Raw genomic sequence first — 17702 nt, 5'->3', positions numbered from 1 at the left:
CAGCATATCTAATGTCCTAGGAAAGACAATTTATTTATAAAAGATACAGGAAATAAAATCACATCCTTTATTCGTGTGTAACAGTTTCCTTTTTCACATATTTACAACCAGCAGGAAGCAGATTTTTAGTAAAGTTCTGCTTTGGAAGTAAAACTCTTGACTATACACTTGATGCTTCTGTACAAACTAGACCTGTAAAGGCGTTTGAATGAAAAGATAAAAACCTTGAAAATTCAAAAAGGCAACAAAAATGTTTACAAGAACAATATTCTACAAAGATCTTTGGAGTGAGGGCATGTCAGACTTCATATTGCAGCTGTCAGTATAAAGTTTACATTCATGTTTCATACATTTTATCTAAAGAGCAGACACAGGACCCCTGCAGAAGAAAAGTACCATGAAGTAAAAAGCAGCATTAAGACAGGGCTGAGTTCTCACTACATGCAGAGAGAACAGAGAGGAAAAAATGGAGTCTTTGGTTTATAAAGTTTCTAAAAAAAACTTAACAAATCTTATAACCTGACAATGATAGGATCTATTGCTGGTCAAGTAAAAAAAAAAAAAAAAAAAAAAAAAAAAAAAAAAAAAAAAACCTACTCAACAACAGCAAATGAGAGTCAAAATACTACAAAAGAGTGCAGTGTTTGGTCATAACCCGTACTAGGTGCTTCTGTGTGCTGTGGGTGCTACGGTGGAGCTCCATGACAGGGCTCAGTGCCCCTGGCAGAGCTGCAGCAGGGAGCTGTGAAGAGTTCATCTGGAAATAAAAGCCTCCCATCAGATCACAGGATATGCAAAGTCCACCTTTGGCTAAGTTTTCTCTCATCAAAGGTGTTAAGAATCACCTGGTTCTTATCATACTGCTGACCACCTAGGAAGAAAAAAAAAATAGAAAATAAAAGTCAATAGTGTATTAATTAAGAATGGATTACATCAAGGGCACACTGGTAGTCAAGTGGTTAAGGCACACGCCATATACGCAGGCAACCCGGGTTCGAATACAGCCCATGGCACCATTTCCTGCATGTCTCTCCCTGTTTCTGACTCTATCCACTGTTCTATCAAATAAAGGCCAAAAATAAATCTTAAAAAAAAGGATGGATTGCATCAAAATCAAAAACCATGCGAATGTAGAATAAATGACCAATGTAGCAGTTTTAGTGTTTCCACATGCTATCACTTGTCATCATTTGCACTTATTTACTATATTAACTGGTAAATATTGCTTATATTTTCCCTGAGTTCTTTGCACTGACAGATCAATATTAGTTCTGTTACTCGATTAAAATTTTTTAAAATCAAGTTAATCACATCACTATGCTGTGATTAATCAGGATTAATGAATTATTCACATCAGGATTAACAGCCCTGATCTATATCATTAAAAAGTGACCATTCCTGTGTTATATATTTCAATTTAAGATCTTACAGTTTCTGAAATTATCCTTAAGTTTTCAAAGGCAGAAAATCAATCATTCAAACTCACCTCCGTAACATGGACACCCCCCACCCAGTGGAACCCAATGACTCCAGCACTGCTCGGCGCCACCCACCTGTATGGCCTCCTTCTGAGCACTACTTTTTGTTTTAAACTGAGGACTCTGTTTAATAAAAACAGCTTAGCTTATAATGAATAGTTGCTGAAAGAAAACCAATTTTTTGTGTTCATTTATACATTTCTCATAATGAGGGAGAAATACACTTAAGAGTGCACCTCCACCTTGACGCTGGAAGCAAAACAAGAGCACATGCACATTCTGCTTCTGCTTCTAGTGTGAATGCAGAGGTGCACATTTGAGTGCATTTCTCCCTCATTATGAGGAATTTATGAATGAAAACAAAACTTTTTTCTGTTTCCAAAAACGTCTTATGAGGTGCTGTCTTTACTGAACAGAGTCCTCAGAACATAACATAAAGTAAACTGGAGATTGGTGGAATTGGTCTGCACTCCCCATAATGTTACAGTTTTGATTGAGAGCCCCATAGCAGCCTAATCTCTACCAAAATGCCTTAAAATAATGTTGTTTTCTTGGTTTAAGTACTTTTTTTTTTAATCGATTTGATTTACCAAAAAAAAAAAAAAAAAATCAATATCAAACATTTCTGTGACAATATTGATTTGTTGTTGAGTAACTTAGACTCACCACAGTGTGATGCTCCGCCAGCTAAATTTCGTATCGTCACTCTTGATCCCCATGGTGCAGCTTGTTAACCACCAATTAGCTTAAGTATTTGTTTCTAATATGTCTGTTAGCATTAATTGCTATCAATAATGGTCCATAGTAGGTGCATTAAAAATGTTTTATTGCAGTTAATCACATGCTTTATCGTCCCTTTAAGCACACTTTGGGTAATCCACGTTTCTCATTTCACTTTAAAAACCTCAGACAACACATGACATAGTAGGGACATACAAAGTATGAAAATAATTATTGTGCAGGGTGTGACTTAGTCTCTAAAAGGGAAAGTTTTATGAAAAAGGAACTTTGTCGCTGCACAGTGAATATTTCCCATCATTGCACCTCCTCAGTCTACCAGGTGATGGTGCTGCTGGGCTACGATTTATTCTCAATCCCTACTGGAGGTATATTTCTCTGGCAAGTTGAACTTTTTCAACCGTATATTTGCTTAAATTGAAAAATATATATTTTTCTGAAATCTAACCTTTGACTTCCAGGACCAGATCTGGTTTGAGCTGGCAGCGTATGAGGCCGTCTGCAGTGATGTTCCAAAACTGGTTCCCCTTTCCTCTCTCTGGAGAGATGATGAGCCGACAGCCTGCCATCACCACATTACCTGAGGTCTCCAGGAGACAGTCCTCCGCCAACTAGAGACCATATAAGAAGATGAAGAGACACTGTTAGTCATAAATTCTTTTCCTTTGTTCAACATACAGTTCTTTGACATGTGTCGAAGTGATTATATTGTTATAAAGAAACCCTTTCTAGAAACCTTCTGCATAAACATGTATGCACTGTCAACAGAGGAGTTTTGAACACTAAATATCATTTCTTGGATTTTACAGAAATGTTAAATATCCCTTAAATAATGGTCCTTCTTCACCAACCATTCTTGAGAAGGAAATTTGTTCTTAAAACCCTCTTTCACAGTTCTTCACCCAACTTTTCTGTGATTTTTTTCTTAGCTAACAACAAAATCTAAAAACACAAGACTATGAATGACACAATAAAATATATATTTTAATTCAATTTTCTTATTTGTATTAATTTAACACTTTTATATAATTACATTATATGTAAAAGTACATGAATGAAATATGGTCAAGTATTTAAACTGGTTTAATCTTAGCTTAAAAATGTTAAATTATAAATTCAGCATATGTGTACAGGAGTTTTATCATTAGACACTTATTAAAAACAATAAAAATCCATTCTAATAAAACCTACCATCAAACATTGGAGGGTGCGCTTCAGCATTTATAAATGTTTTTTAATTATGTTCTGTTATTTTAAAGCATAAGGTTGTAGAATAAATGTACATTTAAATCAAATCATACTCACTTTAAACATACCCAAACACCACCACCACAGTCTGAATCAGTGATTGAAATAGTGATCTTCAATATTAGGGATAATTAATCTTTCATAAGATTTTATTGATATTAATGCCATTATTGATATTTCTTATCAATTCAACACTTTATCGGTTCACTTATCTATTCCCTACAGTCAATTTTCTTTTTGGAAAAAGTAGACTATATAGGTTTTCACTGTTAACAGCTCAAATTTTACTTCAATTATTGGCTATAATAAACAGTTTTGATAACTTAACATCAAGTGTCTGGAAGGAAAACATGCTTAAATTTACAAATATATATATATATACTTTTAAATGTCTCTGCTAAAACAAACTGCTCTTTGGATCACAGATCACTGAACTAGAATTAGAATAAAATACTACCGCTCATTTTATTTATAAAACTTTCAAAAAGGTTTCAAAAGGCCTTTTGAACAAACTGTTTGCCTGATAAAGTACCGAAACGTTGTAAATAAATACATCCTTTTTTGCAAGTTGGACAGTGTGCGGGTGTTACCTTTGAATTTATAAAACTTTGAAATAACAATAAAACTAGTCTCTGTATCTTAGATCTCTGGACATATAAAATAAATTGAAAATTTGAAAAAAATGAACAGTTTTTGTGTAAAAAAGATAGATGCCCGGACATTAAATGTTGTGCTGTTTTTTTGAGAAATGAAGTCACACTTTCCACTGCTTTAACCTGGTTTTTGGAGGTCCTTCATGTTTTCTTCTCTACTGCTCTAGTTACAGCTGACTGCCTCTTGCATGACTGTGTTTTTCAAGACACATGGATGTAAAGCATTGGTAAGGGAATCGTTAAGATTAGATGTAAATGATGTTGGTGGATTGAACCAAATAGAACCGATCCTTGATTCCCATCTCTATTTAATATCCACTACAGGTGTTAAAAATATAATCAAATCTACTCTCATAAATAGGGGACACCAATGGGTAGGGGTCTCTGGCTCTGCTTCAAACTGGTTTTCATCATACAGATCCTTTAGTGCCTTGATCAATAACTCCTTCTCCTCCTCTGTCCCCTTATCCTGTGGTGTTCCCCAAGGTTCCATACTTGGCCCAGTTCTCTTCTCCATCTACTTGCTCCTATCAGGCCAGATAATTCAAAAACATACTATCTCTTTTCATCTTTACACAGATGATTCCCAAATCTACCCCCCACTTGAACCCAACTACCATAACAAATTACATAACCTCAATAACTGCCTTTGAGATATAAAAACTTGGATGGCTACCAACTTCCTTCAACTAAACAAAGAAAAAAAAACAGAGATAATCATATTTGGTCCACAGCATTTCACTGACAGTACCTCACCTTATCTTGGTCCACAATCCCACTCCTTACAACCACATGCAAAATCTCTTGGTGTCATATTCGATTCAGGTTTAAAATTCGACAAACAAATCAATCATGTAGTTAAAGTCACTTTCATGCAGCTCCGTATCATCTCCAATCTCTGACCAATTCTCTGCACCTCAGACTTAGAAAAATTAATCAACGCATTAATTTCATCCTGTCTCCATTTTTGTAATTGACTTTATTTTGGTATCACAAACTCCTGTCTATTCCAGCTTCAACTCGTCCAAAACCCAGCAGCAAGAATTCTCACCATGTCCAAAACAGGCGGACCACATAACACCCATTCTTTCCTCCTGCACTGGCTACCTGTCAGTAAATACGTAATATTAACAAAGCACTTTGGATCAGCTGTGTTGTGTGTGAAGTGCTACATAAATAAAGTTGATTTGATTTGATTCCTCTGTTGGTGTCATCTGGAGCAGCAACACATCCACTTTAGAACTATCTTAGTATTGCAATAGTTTTTACAGTTTATTTTAATGTGGATGTTACTGATATCTTGCCTCTTGTCTCACTCCTGTGTGCTTTCTGTGTTTGCACACTGCCCTACAGTCTTGTGCCTTTATATGGACATCAAAGGGGCGTTTCTCAATGTCAATGAGGAGAAACGTGCACGTGCTTCTGGCTTAAGAGCATCTGGCATTCATCAGCTTAAAATTGGTGGATGAAGCCCATTGAGTCTAAGCTAGAAGATTATGCAACTAATTAAAACATTGCACAAAAACACTGGTAATGTTTTGGTCCCTTTTGATACCACATAAAATCAATAATATTGACGTTGTATTTTTAAGACATCTTGAGGCTTCTATGCCCTTATTTACTGAGGAGGATAGTTGATAGAGTCAGAAAGAGGGATGCGAGCGAGGGGAATGACAGGCAGAAAAAAAGACCTGTACTCAAACCCAGGCTGTGATATTACTGCTAAACTCTTAATGATCAATACTATTGAAAAAAGACTGAAGCTTTAAAATAACGGCAAAACTTCTTTAGCCAAATATGGCTGCAAAAGAAAGAGAGACAGCATGCTTCTGCTTTCTGCTATACTATCCTCGCATCACAAAACATCCTTAACATTTCAGAAATCATGTTGAGGTATTTGAGAAATAAAGACAGTGTGTAGGAGTTTACTGCAGTATTCAGTGATTAAAAAAAAAAAAGACAAGAAAATACCAAATCTTGGGTTCTCAGAATATTTACTTCTGTTCCTTTATTATCAAAACATTTATCAATAACATTTGAACTAGTATCATAATGGAATTTAAAATTATAATACTGTAACTATGCTTTATTTCCTTGAAATAAGCAACATGCACAAACCAGACATAGCTGTATGCTACAAAATGACTGAAGGCCTTGGTGTTTATGGATTTATTTGGGTATTGTTGATTTAGACTAGAATGCACTCAAGGCTTTTAAATATAAAGCTTTCACATAATGGAGAACCCCGATGGCTAATTGTATTATTATGTCTATAGTAGTAAAAAACATGGTTGTGAGCTCAAAGCAGAATATTTCTGAAACCAAAATTGAAGGTAAAAAAGAAAAACTTTAAAATAAAAACAAATAAGCTCTTATACTTGTCCCATTATTTAATATCCCACCCAAAATCACAGAAACAAGTCCACAAGTCTTTAGATCTCTAAACAGGATCACAAACAAAACTTCTTTGATGGAGGTCACCTTTACAGTGAATAAAGTCTGCTGGGAATTCATGTTGTTTTCCTGCCTTTCATACTGTCCTGACCACACCCTACAATAACAAAGCCACACAGAAAGCATTTCCACTGCAGTCACATGTTAAAGCAATCAAACACTTCCTCCAGAAAGTAACTCCTCATTGGAAATATTTAACCTCTGTGAGTAAAATGTGTAATAACTCGTGCTTGTGTTTGGCAGACACTGCTGCTGTAGGATCAGAAGTCTGCAAGAAAGCAATAAATTACAAAAAAGGGGATATTTGAAGAATTTGAAGGCAGGCTAGACATATCTGTACATGAGGCACTGGTAATTATATTCTAGATGCTGTTGAAGGAGAATTGTGAATACTGTTTGTTTTCTTTAAGTTATAAAACTATTTTAACAAATGCAACAGTCTTTACTGTCACTCCCAGCTTTGGTCAAGGTATTTTTAAAAATCAAATAAGACTTTTTAACAACTTCTTGGGGACATGAATACTAAGTTTGCATTGTGGAGAAGTGGTGCCTTCTGGATTTCCTGTGGGACTTGTTGGCTTTGAGTCAGACGTTTAAAAGCTTTTTTGCATGTCTTGCAAGTGATCATACAATTTTATTTTTTACCTCTGTCAGCTATTTTCTGTTTATTTTGTCTTTAAGCCAGATTTTCTTAAACTTTCATTTCCTCTTTTTTTTTGTCTCCTTCTTGCTACCATCCACAACTTATTAAAGATACAATATGTAGAATTTTTGCACTGATATTAATTCAAAATGTGATCATTCATATGTTATATATATATTTTTAATTGAGTTCTTACAGTATCTGGAATATTTCCTAATGTTTTCAGTGACAGAGAAATATAAATTTTTATAATTGTAACAGGAAGTGTTTGTAAGTTTAATCACCCAAACTGACCCTGGTAACATGAACCGACACCCCCCCCACACACACACAGCATTTCCAGTGAGTTAAGACCAGCACTGCTCAGCACCACACAGAGCCTCCTTCTCAGTACTACAAATTATGAATTGAGGACTCTGTTCAATAAAATGGCACTTCATAAGCAAAAGCAAAAGCAAAACATCCTTTTTCTGTTTAGTAAATACACAGTTTTTTTATTGAACAGTCTAAATAGATGAGCTGGGCAGCGCTGGTCTGTACTCATCACATTGTGTTATTGTTTTGAGAGCCCACATTTGAAGCATTTGCAAAACCACGCTGTAAATGATGCTGTATACACTCCAGATTAACATTGTAAGACTAGTTGAAAAAAATGCAAGAATTTACAAATTGCAAAATGAAAGAAATGGGAGTGAGACAAAAAAATTTGAGTAAGAAATTTATTAAAAACAACAATTAAACTGAAATAGACTGTTCATCAGTTGACCAAAAGTTTAAGACCACAGCCTTTAAAAGCCAAAATCTGCACAAAAAATGTTGATTCAATGTCATTTTCTGTCAGGTATTCACACTGTCATGACCTCCTGATGGCAAAGGCAAAAAAGTCTCTGAACGTGGTCGGCCTGTTGAGTCGCATAAGCAAGGCCTCTTGCAACACGCCATCGCTGCTGAGGACAGTCATTTTGAATTTCTTAAAAGATCCTGAGGGTTATGGAACAAAAATGTCAAGTGGTAGACCCAAAAAAATGTCACCAGCGCTGAGCTGGAGGATCCGATTTGCTGTCCGTCAAGACATGGGACGATCCTCGACCTAAATTAAGGCAATTACTGGTGCTGACTGTAGCCCAATAACCATCAGACGGCATCTGGGAGGGAAGGGCTTAAAAAACAAAAACATCTTCAAAGGCCTCCTCTCCTTTGAAACCAACTAAATTGCCCTTTTGGACTTTGCAGAGGAGCACCAAACATGGGACACTGAAAGGTGGAAGAAAGTTTTATTCTCTGATGAGAAAAAATTTAACCTTGACGGTCCTGATGGCTTGAGATGTTTTCTATGTGGCACAGTGGAGGGGGCGCCATCATGATCTGGGGGGCTTTTTCCTTCAATGGAACAATGGAGCTTCAGGTTGTGCAGGGGCGTCAAATGGCGGCTGGCTATGTGGAGATGTTACAGTGGGCATCCATCATGACTGAGAGCCCTCGCATGTGTGGTAATGACTAGGTTTTCTCAACAGGACAACGCTGCAGTTCACAACGCCTGCCTGACAAAGGACTTCTTCCAGATAATAACATCTTTCTTTTGGACCATCCTGTGTGTTCCCCTGATCTAAATCCAACTGAGAACATTCGGGGATGGATGGCAAGGAAAGTTTACAAAAATGGACACCAGTTCCAGACGGTGGATGCCCTTCATGAAGCCATCTTCACCACTTGTAGCAATTTTCCGACTAGCCTTCTGGAAACACTTGCATCAAGCATGCCCAAATGAATTTTTGAAGTGATCAACAAGAACGGTGGAGCTACTCATCACTGACTCCTTTTTTGAATTTTTTTTTTCTGTTTGAGGGGGTTTTCAAGTTTTTTTGAGCTGTGGTCTTAAACTTTTGATCAGCTGATGAACAGCCTATTTTAGTTCAATTCTTGTTTTCAATACATTGCGAGTAATTTTTTTTTTGTCTCACTCCCATTTCTGCTTTTTGCATTTTAAAGCTCTTCTTAGAACTTTCTTAAGCTCCAACAGTACAAAATGTAAATTCCTGCAATTTTTCAACTGGTCTTAAAATTTTGATCAGGAGTGTATACCGTGAATCATCACATAATAATGCAAATTGATGAAAAAAGTAAGTAAAAAAACAATTTCATCCTAAATGAACACAGAGGTGTTCAGACGCCTCAGTCAAGGTGCTATAAAAAGACCTAAAACTTTTAAGACAACTTATGACCCTAAATTGAAAAATTTTTTGATCCTCAGGAACCCTGTTTAGTAAACTTTTCAATCATGCGGATAGTTAGAAAATTTGGCATGACCAATGTTTTGGCAGTTTGTGCGTTGGTAGGGTGTTGTTACCTTGCAGGTAAGCTGCCCGTCCCGATAGAGCCAGATCTGCTCCACCCCTCCGGTGTCCTCCACAGCCTGAACCCTCATCAGCTTGATGTCGTCCAGAGTTCCTGTCAGTGACATCACACTTCCTGTTTCCCTGTTCTGCAGACGGAAGCACATCTGCTTCTGTGGAGGGAAACATTCAGGAATGCACGGTGAGATTTGATTTGTTAATGAAAACTGTTAGCTGATTTTGAATTTGATGGCAGCAACACATCTCAAAAAGTACGGATGGCAACTAAATGCTAGAAAAGTAAGTGGTGCTGACGAATAACAGCTGGTGGAAAATTTTACTAAAACTGCTTCTAAACATTGTGGAGCAATATCAGAGAAATTTTACTCAATGTAAAATTACAAATACTAAAAAAAAATCCCATCATCTATAGCACAAAATATAATCAAATCTCTGTGTGCAAGAGACAAGGTCAAAGGTCAGTTTTGGATGGTCTTAATCTTCGGGCCCTTAGTCAGCACTGCATTAGAAAAACAGGCACTACTCTATACAGGAAATCTCTGCATGGGCTCAGGAACACTTCAGGAAATCACTGTCTGTCACCACAGTTGGCCATGCCATCCACTTTTTTGGAAGTGGGGTTGTAATTTCAAATATTATTTTCAATTTGAGAAAATCAATACGAGTACGACAGTAACATGACCTATGAGACCAAGTCCCAGAGCAGTTTTCGTACCTGGAGTAATGGACGCAGGGATCCTATTCGCTGCCAGCCGCTTATCTTGAACAAATCAAGGACTTCACCTGGCTGCAGAAGCAGCTGTCGTCCAAAGTAGTTAATGCCTTCATACAACACCCACCTGAGAATGACAGGCAGCATAAAGTTGACAAAACTATACACACAGGGCAGTATAATGTGTTATGGCCTCTTAAATTTACCTAAAAAAGAAACTAAGACTCGAACACAAAAGAGGCTGTTAACATGAAAAAAAAACACCTACACAGAACAGAAAGATAACAAAAATTTAAACTTCATCAGTAAAATGAATGCATTATATAAATATTATTTCTCCTATCAAGCAGATACAGAGGTAGATATGATGCTTTTGAAAATAGACCATGCAAAATGCAATCCTACACCAACCATTGTTACATTTGGCCGCCTCTTACTCAAGTTTGTGTCATAAATGTGCAGAGCTTCCTCAACATTTAAGAGCTTAAGACTCCTGATCATAATGTCAGTGTCCTCTCATCAGCCACTTTTATAAGTAGAAACTTTAATTCAGGTCAACTCAAAAGTCTTTTATCAGCCCATGATTATATGATGTAATCTTGCACTTCTAATAGACGGACTACACCTTTACAGACTCCATACAGCATGTGGTACAAATTTAAAAAGCAGTGACGTACATTCCTCCCTCAACTACCAGGGAGCGTATTCGAGCGTCCAGGCCTTCCCGCTGAAGGTTGACAGCTCCTTTACTCAACACCACCCTACGACCTCTGCAGCCGTCCTTACTGAACAAAGTGATGGAGGGGAGAGAAAGCTCCTATGACAACAAAAACAGAGGAATTATGAGATGGCATATCTACAAAGACTTAAAAAAATCCTTTAACACTAACAAAGCAGAGTCACTAAGATTAAAGATGAACTGTATTGTCCTACAAGGTGAGAAAATTGTCTTGTGCTTTTCAATTGTGCTGCACCCATAAAAAGACAATATTCAACATCACATTAACTCCCAACATTTAGCCTTTTAGGGCGTCACTCACATGTCCTGTGGTCTGTATGGAGCGGATGGTGGAGTCTGATGACATGATGCCCATGGCGTCAGTGTTGGGGTATTCTCCTTCCTCCAACACGTACATGCTGTCTGTGAACTGTGCTCCTCCATAAGCAACCCAGCTGACACAGAAAGCAGATAAGTTCCCATATTAATGGTCTTTAGGTAGGGAAGGGGATTCTCTATATCTCCATAGCCTAAGACGTACTTTTTACCCACATATATTTTCACGACTCCATGATGGAGACAAAGATGCGTATGATACTGAACAACTACTGAATGGTGCTTTCACTATGTTTCATTTTTTCTATGCTGTTTAACGGTTTATATCTACAACAAAATAAAATAAAAGTAAAAAAAAATCTAGACATTGGTCATCATTTAGCCTTGCTTACCTGCCAGCCAGCACCTTACAAGACCTCGGCATAAAGTCCTCGTCCAGAGCTGCTGCGCTCTCCTCCAGAACCACCAGCCGTCCCTGGAAGTGTGGCTCAGAGTACAGTTTCACCTGTACCAGACATATGAACAGAATTTGGTGGCACCCGTTGAAAAAACATCCTTCATGGTGCAGGAAAATGTGTAAATCTGTTTTATGTAATTATCTAATCAGCGGGATGATACCTTGAATTTTGGTGTTCCCATCAGAGAGTCCTGCGGACAGACACAACAAAGGTTAAGACAGTGTTTCAGATGCTTAGAGTCAGGCAAAACTGGGAGATTTCAGTTTTCTGACTGATCCTACATCATCCTTACATGGAAAACAGGCTGTATGGAGGAGATCTTATGGTTCTGGGCTCCCCAGTCCTCTGGGCTCACATAAAGGCCTTTCTCCAGGATGTAGAGCTCCCCACTGAATCCAGGCTTCTCAAATCCCACCCAACTACAAGGCACAAAGAACAAACATTAAAGACATAACTTAACTAGTATCTATTTTACTTCTAAGTTTATTTCATTCATTTCATTTTCATTCAGTAAACCAAACAAAACAATTAAAAACCAAGAAAACTCTTTAACTTTGAATAAAAATGAGCAGAGATGAGAGAACACATATATAATCTCACCCATTCTTCACAAAACATGAATCAACAAAGCATAAACATGAATAAAAAAGAACTGACGTAAAATAAATGGCCTGCATGACAATGCTTTGCTTCGTTTTCAGTGTTTTGTTTCCAAAAAGTTCCACATTTACACAGAAACATTCTGAAAACAATGGCTGTCTACACGAGAACGCAGGAAACACAAAAACGCTGCAGTAAGGTGATTTACTGCACAATAAATCTGTCTCTACAACAATACAATACAAGAACAACAAGGACAGTGCTGCACATTTACTGTTTTTCATGTGTTATTGATAACGTGTGAAATTTTTATCACACACAGGTGCATGAGAGTAATTCATCACTAAATCCTCCTCCATCGTAGCGCGGCAGTGAAATTTCACGGCACATGAAAACACAAAAATGCTTTGTTAGACCAGCCTTGTTAAAATGAAGATATCCTTTAAGACTGCTTGATATTCCATGGACATATTTTTTCTCCTAAAGCCGTTACTTTCTTGTGGATTTTCACAGAAAGTGCAGCGCTTCCTGCTTTTAGTGCAGTTTACGTATTAACACTTTAAGAAAAAGATAAATCATTTCCAAGAAGCAGATATATAGGGAAATAGAAATATTATTCAGAAAAAGGCTCCAGCTGCGCTCATTAACAGCACTGCACTTTATGAGAAAATTCACAAGAAATTAAAGGCTGTAGGAGCTGAATATTTCTGTGGGAAATTAATTATTCTCAGCAGATATCTACATTTTAACAAGGGTGATCTTGCAAAGCATTTTTATGTTTATATGAGCCATGAAATTTCTCTGCCGCGCTACGATTACAGTGATTATCTTGATGATCAATAAAAAAGGTAAAAGTAATCATTTCCAAAATTAATAGCCTGACTTTATCTAAAGAAACTGGCATTGATAGCCCATCAAAGGACACTCTCGCTCGATAGCTGGCTGAAGCCATAGTGTGCATGTGTGTTTTCAGAAACTGTCATCTTCCCTGTTTACACGGAGACGTAGACAGGAGCGTTTAGAAAAACGTCCACTCTGGACAGCTACTCATATCCTGACATCAGTTCATGAGTTACTATTTATGTCAAACCAAATCCCAAAATCATCTTCACGTGACAAAACAGAGCAAAACTTCACACATTTCACTATAATTTCTCAACTTACTACCTTTCATATTTCTTTTAAACACAATTTTTGACATAAGGGACAGCACAATTACATGTCAGTGCTAAAACACAGTTCAGTCGGGCATTTCAGTAAGCATCCCTGATAGATGCAGTCAGCCTTATACTAGGTTTTAACCTAGTCTTGTTTTTTTTTTTTATCTATCAACATCATCCTTACATCTATCATTATGACTAGAATTTTAAACTAAATCCAAGAACAGCTCTGTTACTGCTATAATTATCAACAATAGTCCTCTCCATTTAACCATCATCTTAGCAAACCTCAATGTACCTAAAATTAAAACTAAATCTGGTGCTGTCCTCTGGAACAAACTGCCTGCTGACCTGAGATCTGCTGAAACATTTAGTTTTTTCAAAATTGGCCTTAAAATGCTGCTTTTCTCTCAAGCCTTTGGCTGTTAGGTTATCTTTGTGTGCAAACTCCTTTTAGGAGATCCCAACATTAGTATCTGAAAAATGTACAGATTGGTGCAAGGTGTGTCCAAGATCATTAATTATTTTGCCTGAAATTTGTGTTTTTCTTGACTCAATGGTGTATCTCTTTTGCTGTTTGTCTGTTTGTTTTGCGTCTGCTCTTATCCTCTGTAAAGCACGCCGACTTTACATTTGTATGAAATGTGCTATATAAATAAAACTGAATTGAACTGAATCATGGTTGTTATTATGGCTGAACGATTTGGGAAAATAATCTAATTGCAATTTTTTCCCCTAATATTGCAATTGTGATTTAATATGCGATTATTCCTTTAGTTCTTCATCTCATGCATTTTCCAACAAACACAAGCAATAAATCATTCTACAATTTAACCAAACATATTGGATAAAACTAGGGCTGAACAATTTTTTAAAAATATCTAATTGTGATGATTCTGATATGTTCTGCAAATTGGATATGAGTTATTGTCTTTAAGGGATTGATCATTTTTATCTCATCCTTGTATTTAATCAGAAAAAATGTACAAATATGAAGAAAGTAGGTTTTTTGTATTCTGTTCTGCTATTATGGGTCTTGAATGCATAATTATGTAATGCATAACATCTCTGCTGCAAAAAAAGTTTTAAAACACTATTTTGACTCAAATTTCAGGTTAAAGAAATATTGCATCTTCTGTGATTTGAAAATTGCAACAGGCCATATTGCGATTTAATCTAATTTGGGATTAACTGCCCAGCCCTAGTTGTTATTGCTAATTCTACACATATTGCTACTGTCATTACTGACATTATAGCCATATCCTACAAAATGGAAGATTCATACAGTCATAAATTGATCTTACTTGTTTTTTTCTGCTTCTTCCCTGCCCCCCACCCTCTATCAACCCAGCTTAGTAGATGGCTGTCAACAGTAGTCTGGTTCTGCTCCAGGTTCCTGCCTGTTAAAGGGAAGGTTTTCTTCAGCACTGTAACTTGTGCTGAGCCCATAATGATTAACACTGGGTCTTTATATTGAGTAAAGTTTCGACCGCCCTCTTTATAAAGTGTCTTTATATAACTTCAGTCATGAATCGAGGCTGTGCAAAAAAAGAGTGATTGATTGAAAATGTATAACGTGCTCGGAATCACACCACACCAGTCGGGAGCAGCTGATTGGCCAGGTAGACATCATGTCCCCCTCTTCACTGGCTTCAGTCATTTTAGACCTTCAAACTGGTCCCAAAAATACAGGACTCACTTTTAGAACCAGTCTTACTCATGTGATTGTCACTTCAAATAAATCCCTCACGGTAACTTTATACTTTTATACCAACATGAGGAAGTCCACGCCTCTGGAGGCTGTAAAACAATTCACCAGGTAGGGCAAATATGAGCAAACAATCCAATGTTATAAAAAGATGATGATTAACATTAAACAAATTCAATCTGCTCAAACATGCAATCAGATCGATGACAAAAATCTAGGCAAAAAATACAAAAATAGGTTCCTTAGTAGAATTACATAAACTCTTTCTCGTGTATTTGAATCATCTGCTACAATAAGCTTGTAATGTAAATGTTTAATAGTAACATGAGAAGGATGTCGGTATGAATCATTGCCTTTGATAGTGAAAACACACTTTACATACTTATCAGTCCTGATGTAGCACACAAAGGTACATCATGCTATCATGTTTTCTCTGAGGCTATATGTGTTTGTTTGTGTCTACGGTTACAGAGCGCTCGGTCGGGTCTTGCCAGTGGGAAACACAGACACACCCAAACAGTCGGGGCGCAGGCAACCCACAGACAAAATCATTATCTTGTTTTTTTCACTTACACTCCACCCATGACGCTGACAGACTGAGTTTTAGTGCTGTAGCCTACATCCTCCATGTTGATGACGGGACCCAGCAGGTCCATGCTGAACCCGCGCTCGCTGAAGTGCTGCTCACTGCACAGTTTAGCATGAGGAGACTGGAAGTCCTGGAGAAGACAATGGCATATTAGTATGACTAGAGAGTGAAGAGACAGCTTAAAACCATAGTAATCTGTGTTTAGAGCCAAGACTGATGCAAGATCAGACATTAAAGCTAATTTATTTCCATGTTTATATGTCACTAATATTGCAAGTTACACTTACTGTGCATACAGGCCGCAGTGAGAGGATCCCATCCTCAGTTCCTCCCCAGTCGCTCCAGTGAGGATATTCCCCCTCCTCCAGGATGTACTGCTGTCCCTCGAAGTCTGACTCCAGATAGCCAACCCAGCTAAGAGGACAAAACATCAGTCAGTGCTCAGGGGCACAGCAAACATTTCCATGTAATCAGAGATGTCGCTGTAAAACTCTGGACCACTGGGATTGTGGGAGCAGAAAGTTTTAGTGGCAAGATTGTGAATCAAGGATGTTTCTCCTAAAATAAGGTTGTTATCATACAAATGTATGCTATCTACAGGAGCTCGTACCATCATTTCACACTCGGGTAGACTGTTGAAAGGCAGCAGTTAAAAAATCTAACCACTATGGATTAAATGAATGGAAGTTTTACTTCCAGAACTATGCAGTTGAGCTGGATTTAAAGATCCTGTTAAGTGAAATCCAAAGTTTTTGTCTAAACACTCCAGGTATGTTGGAATATGGTTGCTGTAAACATGTGAAAACACTGAGATCTACATGTGACTGAATTTTGGATTGAGACCATTAGAAAGTTTTTCACCTCTTTCCTGGCTGGGTTTAATGTGGGCGGGGCCAATGTGTGGTCTTATGATGTCATGAGCCTGCAGTAGGGAATGACCCCGCCCCTCTAACACTACAATATAAAATCACAGAGCAGTTCATCTCAGTCCAGTCTGTTGTTACCTGATGTCACTGCCTCTATTGAAAGTTAATAGTCAGTTAAATGCTGTTTTTTTTGTTCATTGTGAGGTAAATTTACCCAGTCTATCAATCACAGTGGTCTATGGATCATTTAAAACATGACAACAGAGATTTGAGCCAGTAAACGGACTTTGACTCTTCTTCTAAGGTCAACAAGAGGTCAAGAAGCAGGCTATTAGCATGAGTGCTTTCTTCAATTCAGATTGTAGCTTTTTTATTTTTCATTTGAGAGGGTCTTTCTTTCTCCTGAGTGGGCGTGGATTCAACTCATTCAACAGATACACCCACACCATCCTGGAGCAGATTTTACTGCCTCATTTTTCATGATTTTGAAGCTTCATTTTATAAACATAAAGACGTTTTATTTGACTGAAATTTGACCTGGGGGTTCATAACACAGTGACCTGTCATACAACAAACCTAAATACATTGATTTTCACTTCTTTAAATTGTTGGAAAAGCGGTGCTTAAGTGGAAGTACATTAAATATATATTTATATTTTAGTGTAATCACCTGTTCACACCGTTTGTATTGCAGGCTGTAAATAAAGTGGACACCACCTTATTCCTGGGGGTCGTACTGTAGCTATTAATATGGGTGGAACTTCCCGTACAGTAACATTAATAGCAAAAACGTGATTCTCCAAGGGCTTTAAACCAAGTGATTTAGCGTCAACAGTAGTTGTTCTGAAATAATTACATATTTACAGCAATAAATACTGCTTGATTTTTGTGAAATCAGTAAAGTTATATTAGCTGAAAGTTTTAAACTATATTTTCTGTAATGCTCAGTACCTGTTGCTTCGTTCCTGGTACTAATAACGTTACAAA

The 17702-nt window shown here is 37.3% G+C and overlaps 1 protein-coding gene across 1 annotated transcript in view; it reads right to left on the bottom strand.

The window, feature by feature from the left end:
- Window positions 1–9: 9 nt before the first annotated feature.
- Window positions 10–17702, bottom strand: part of crybg1a (crystallin beta-gamma domain containing 1a) — a 93737-nt gene continuing 76044 nt past the window's right edge. Inside the window, exons 13-23 of the mRNA XM_041812231.1 lie at window positions 16137–16263; window positions 15834–15979; window positions 12085–12211; window positions 11953–11982; window positions 11727–11839; window positions 11321–11453; window positions 10958–11097; window positions 10284–10407; window positions 9562–9720; window positions 2665–2827; window positions 10–871 (exon numbers count right to left, since the gene is read on the bottom strand). Coding sequence (XP_041668165.1) covers window positions 783–871; window positions 2665–2827; window positions 9562–9720; window positions 10284–10407; window positions 10958–11097; window positions 11321–11453; window positions 11727–11839; window positions 11953–11982; window positions 12085–12211; window positions 15834–15979; window positions 16137–16263 — 1351 coding nt within the window. The 3' untranslated portion in view covers window positions 10–782. The remainder of the gene's footprint in view (window positions 872–2664; window positions 2828–9561; window positions 9721–10283; window positions 10408–10957; window positions 11098–11320; window positions 11454–11726; window positions 11840–11952; window positions 11983–12084; window positions 12212–15833; window positions 15980–16136; window positions 16264–17702) is intronic.

The sequence above is a fragment of the Cheilinus undulatus genome, linkage group 18, assembly GCF_018320785.1.
Source record: "Cheilinus undulatus linkage group 18, ASM1832078v1, whole genome shotgun sequence".
In the NCBI taxonomy this organism is placed as follows: Eukaryota; Metazoa; Chordata; class Actinopteri; order Labriformes; family Labridae; genus Cheilinus; species Cheilinus undulatus.
This window is presented reverse-complemented; position numbering and strand designations above follow the sequence as displayed.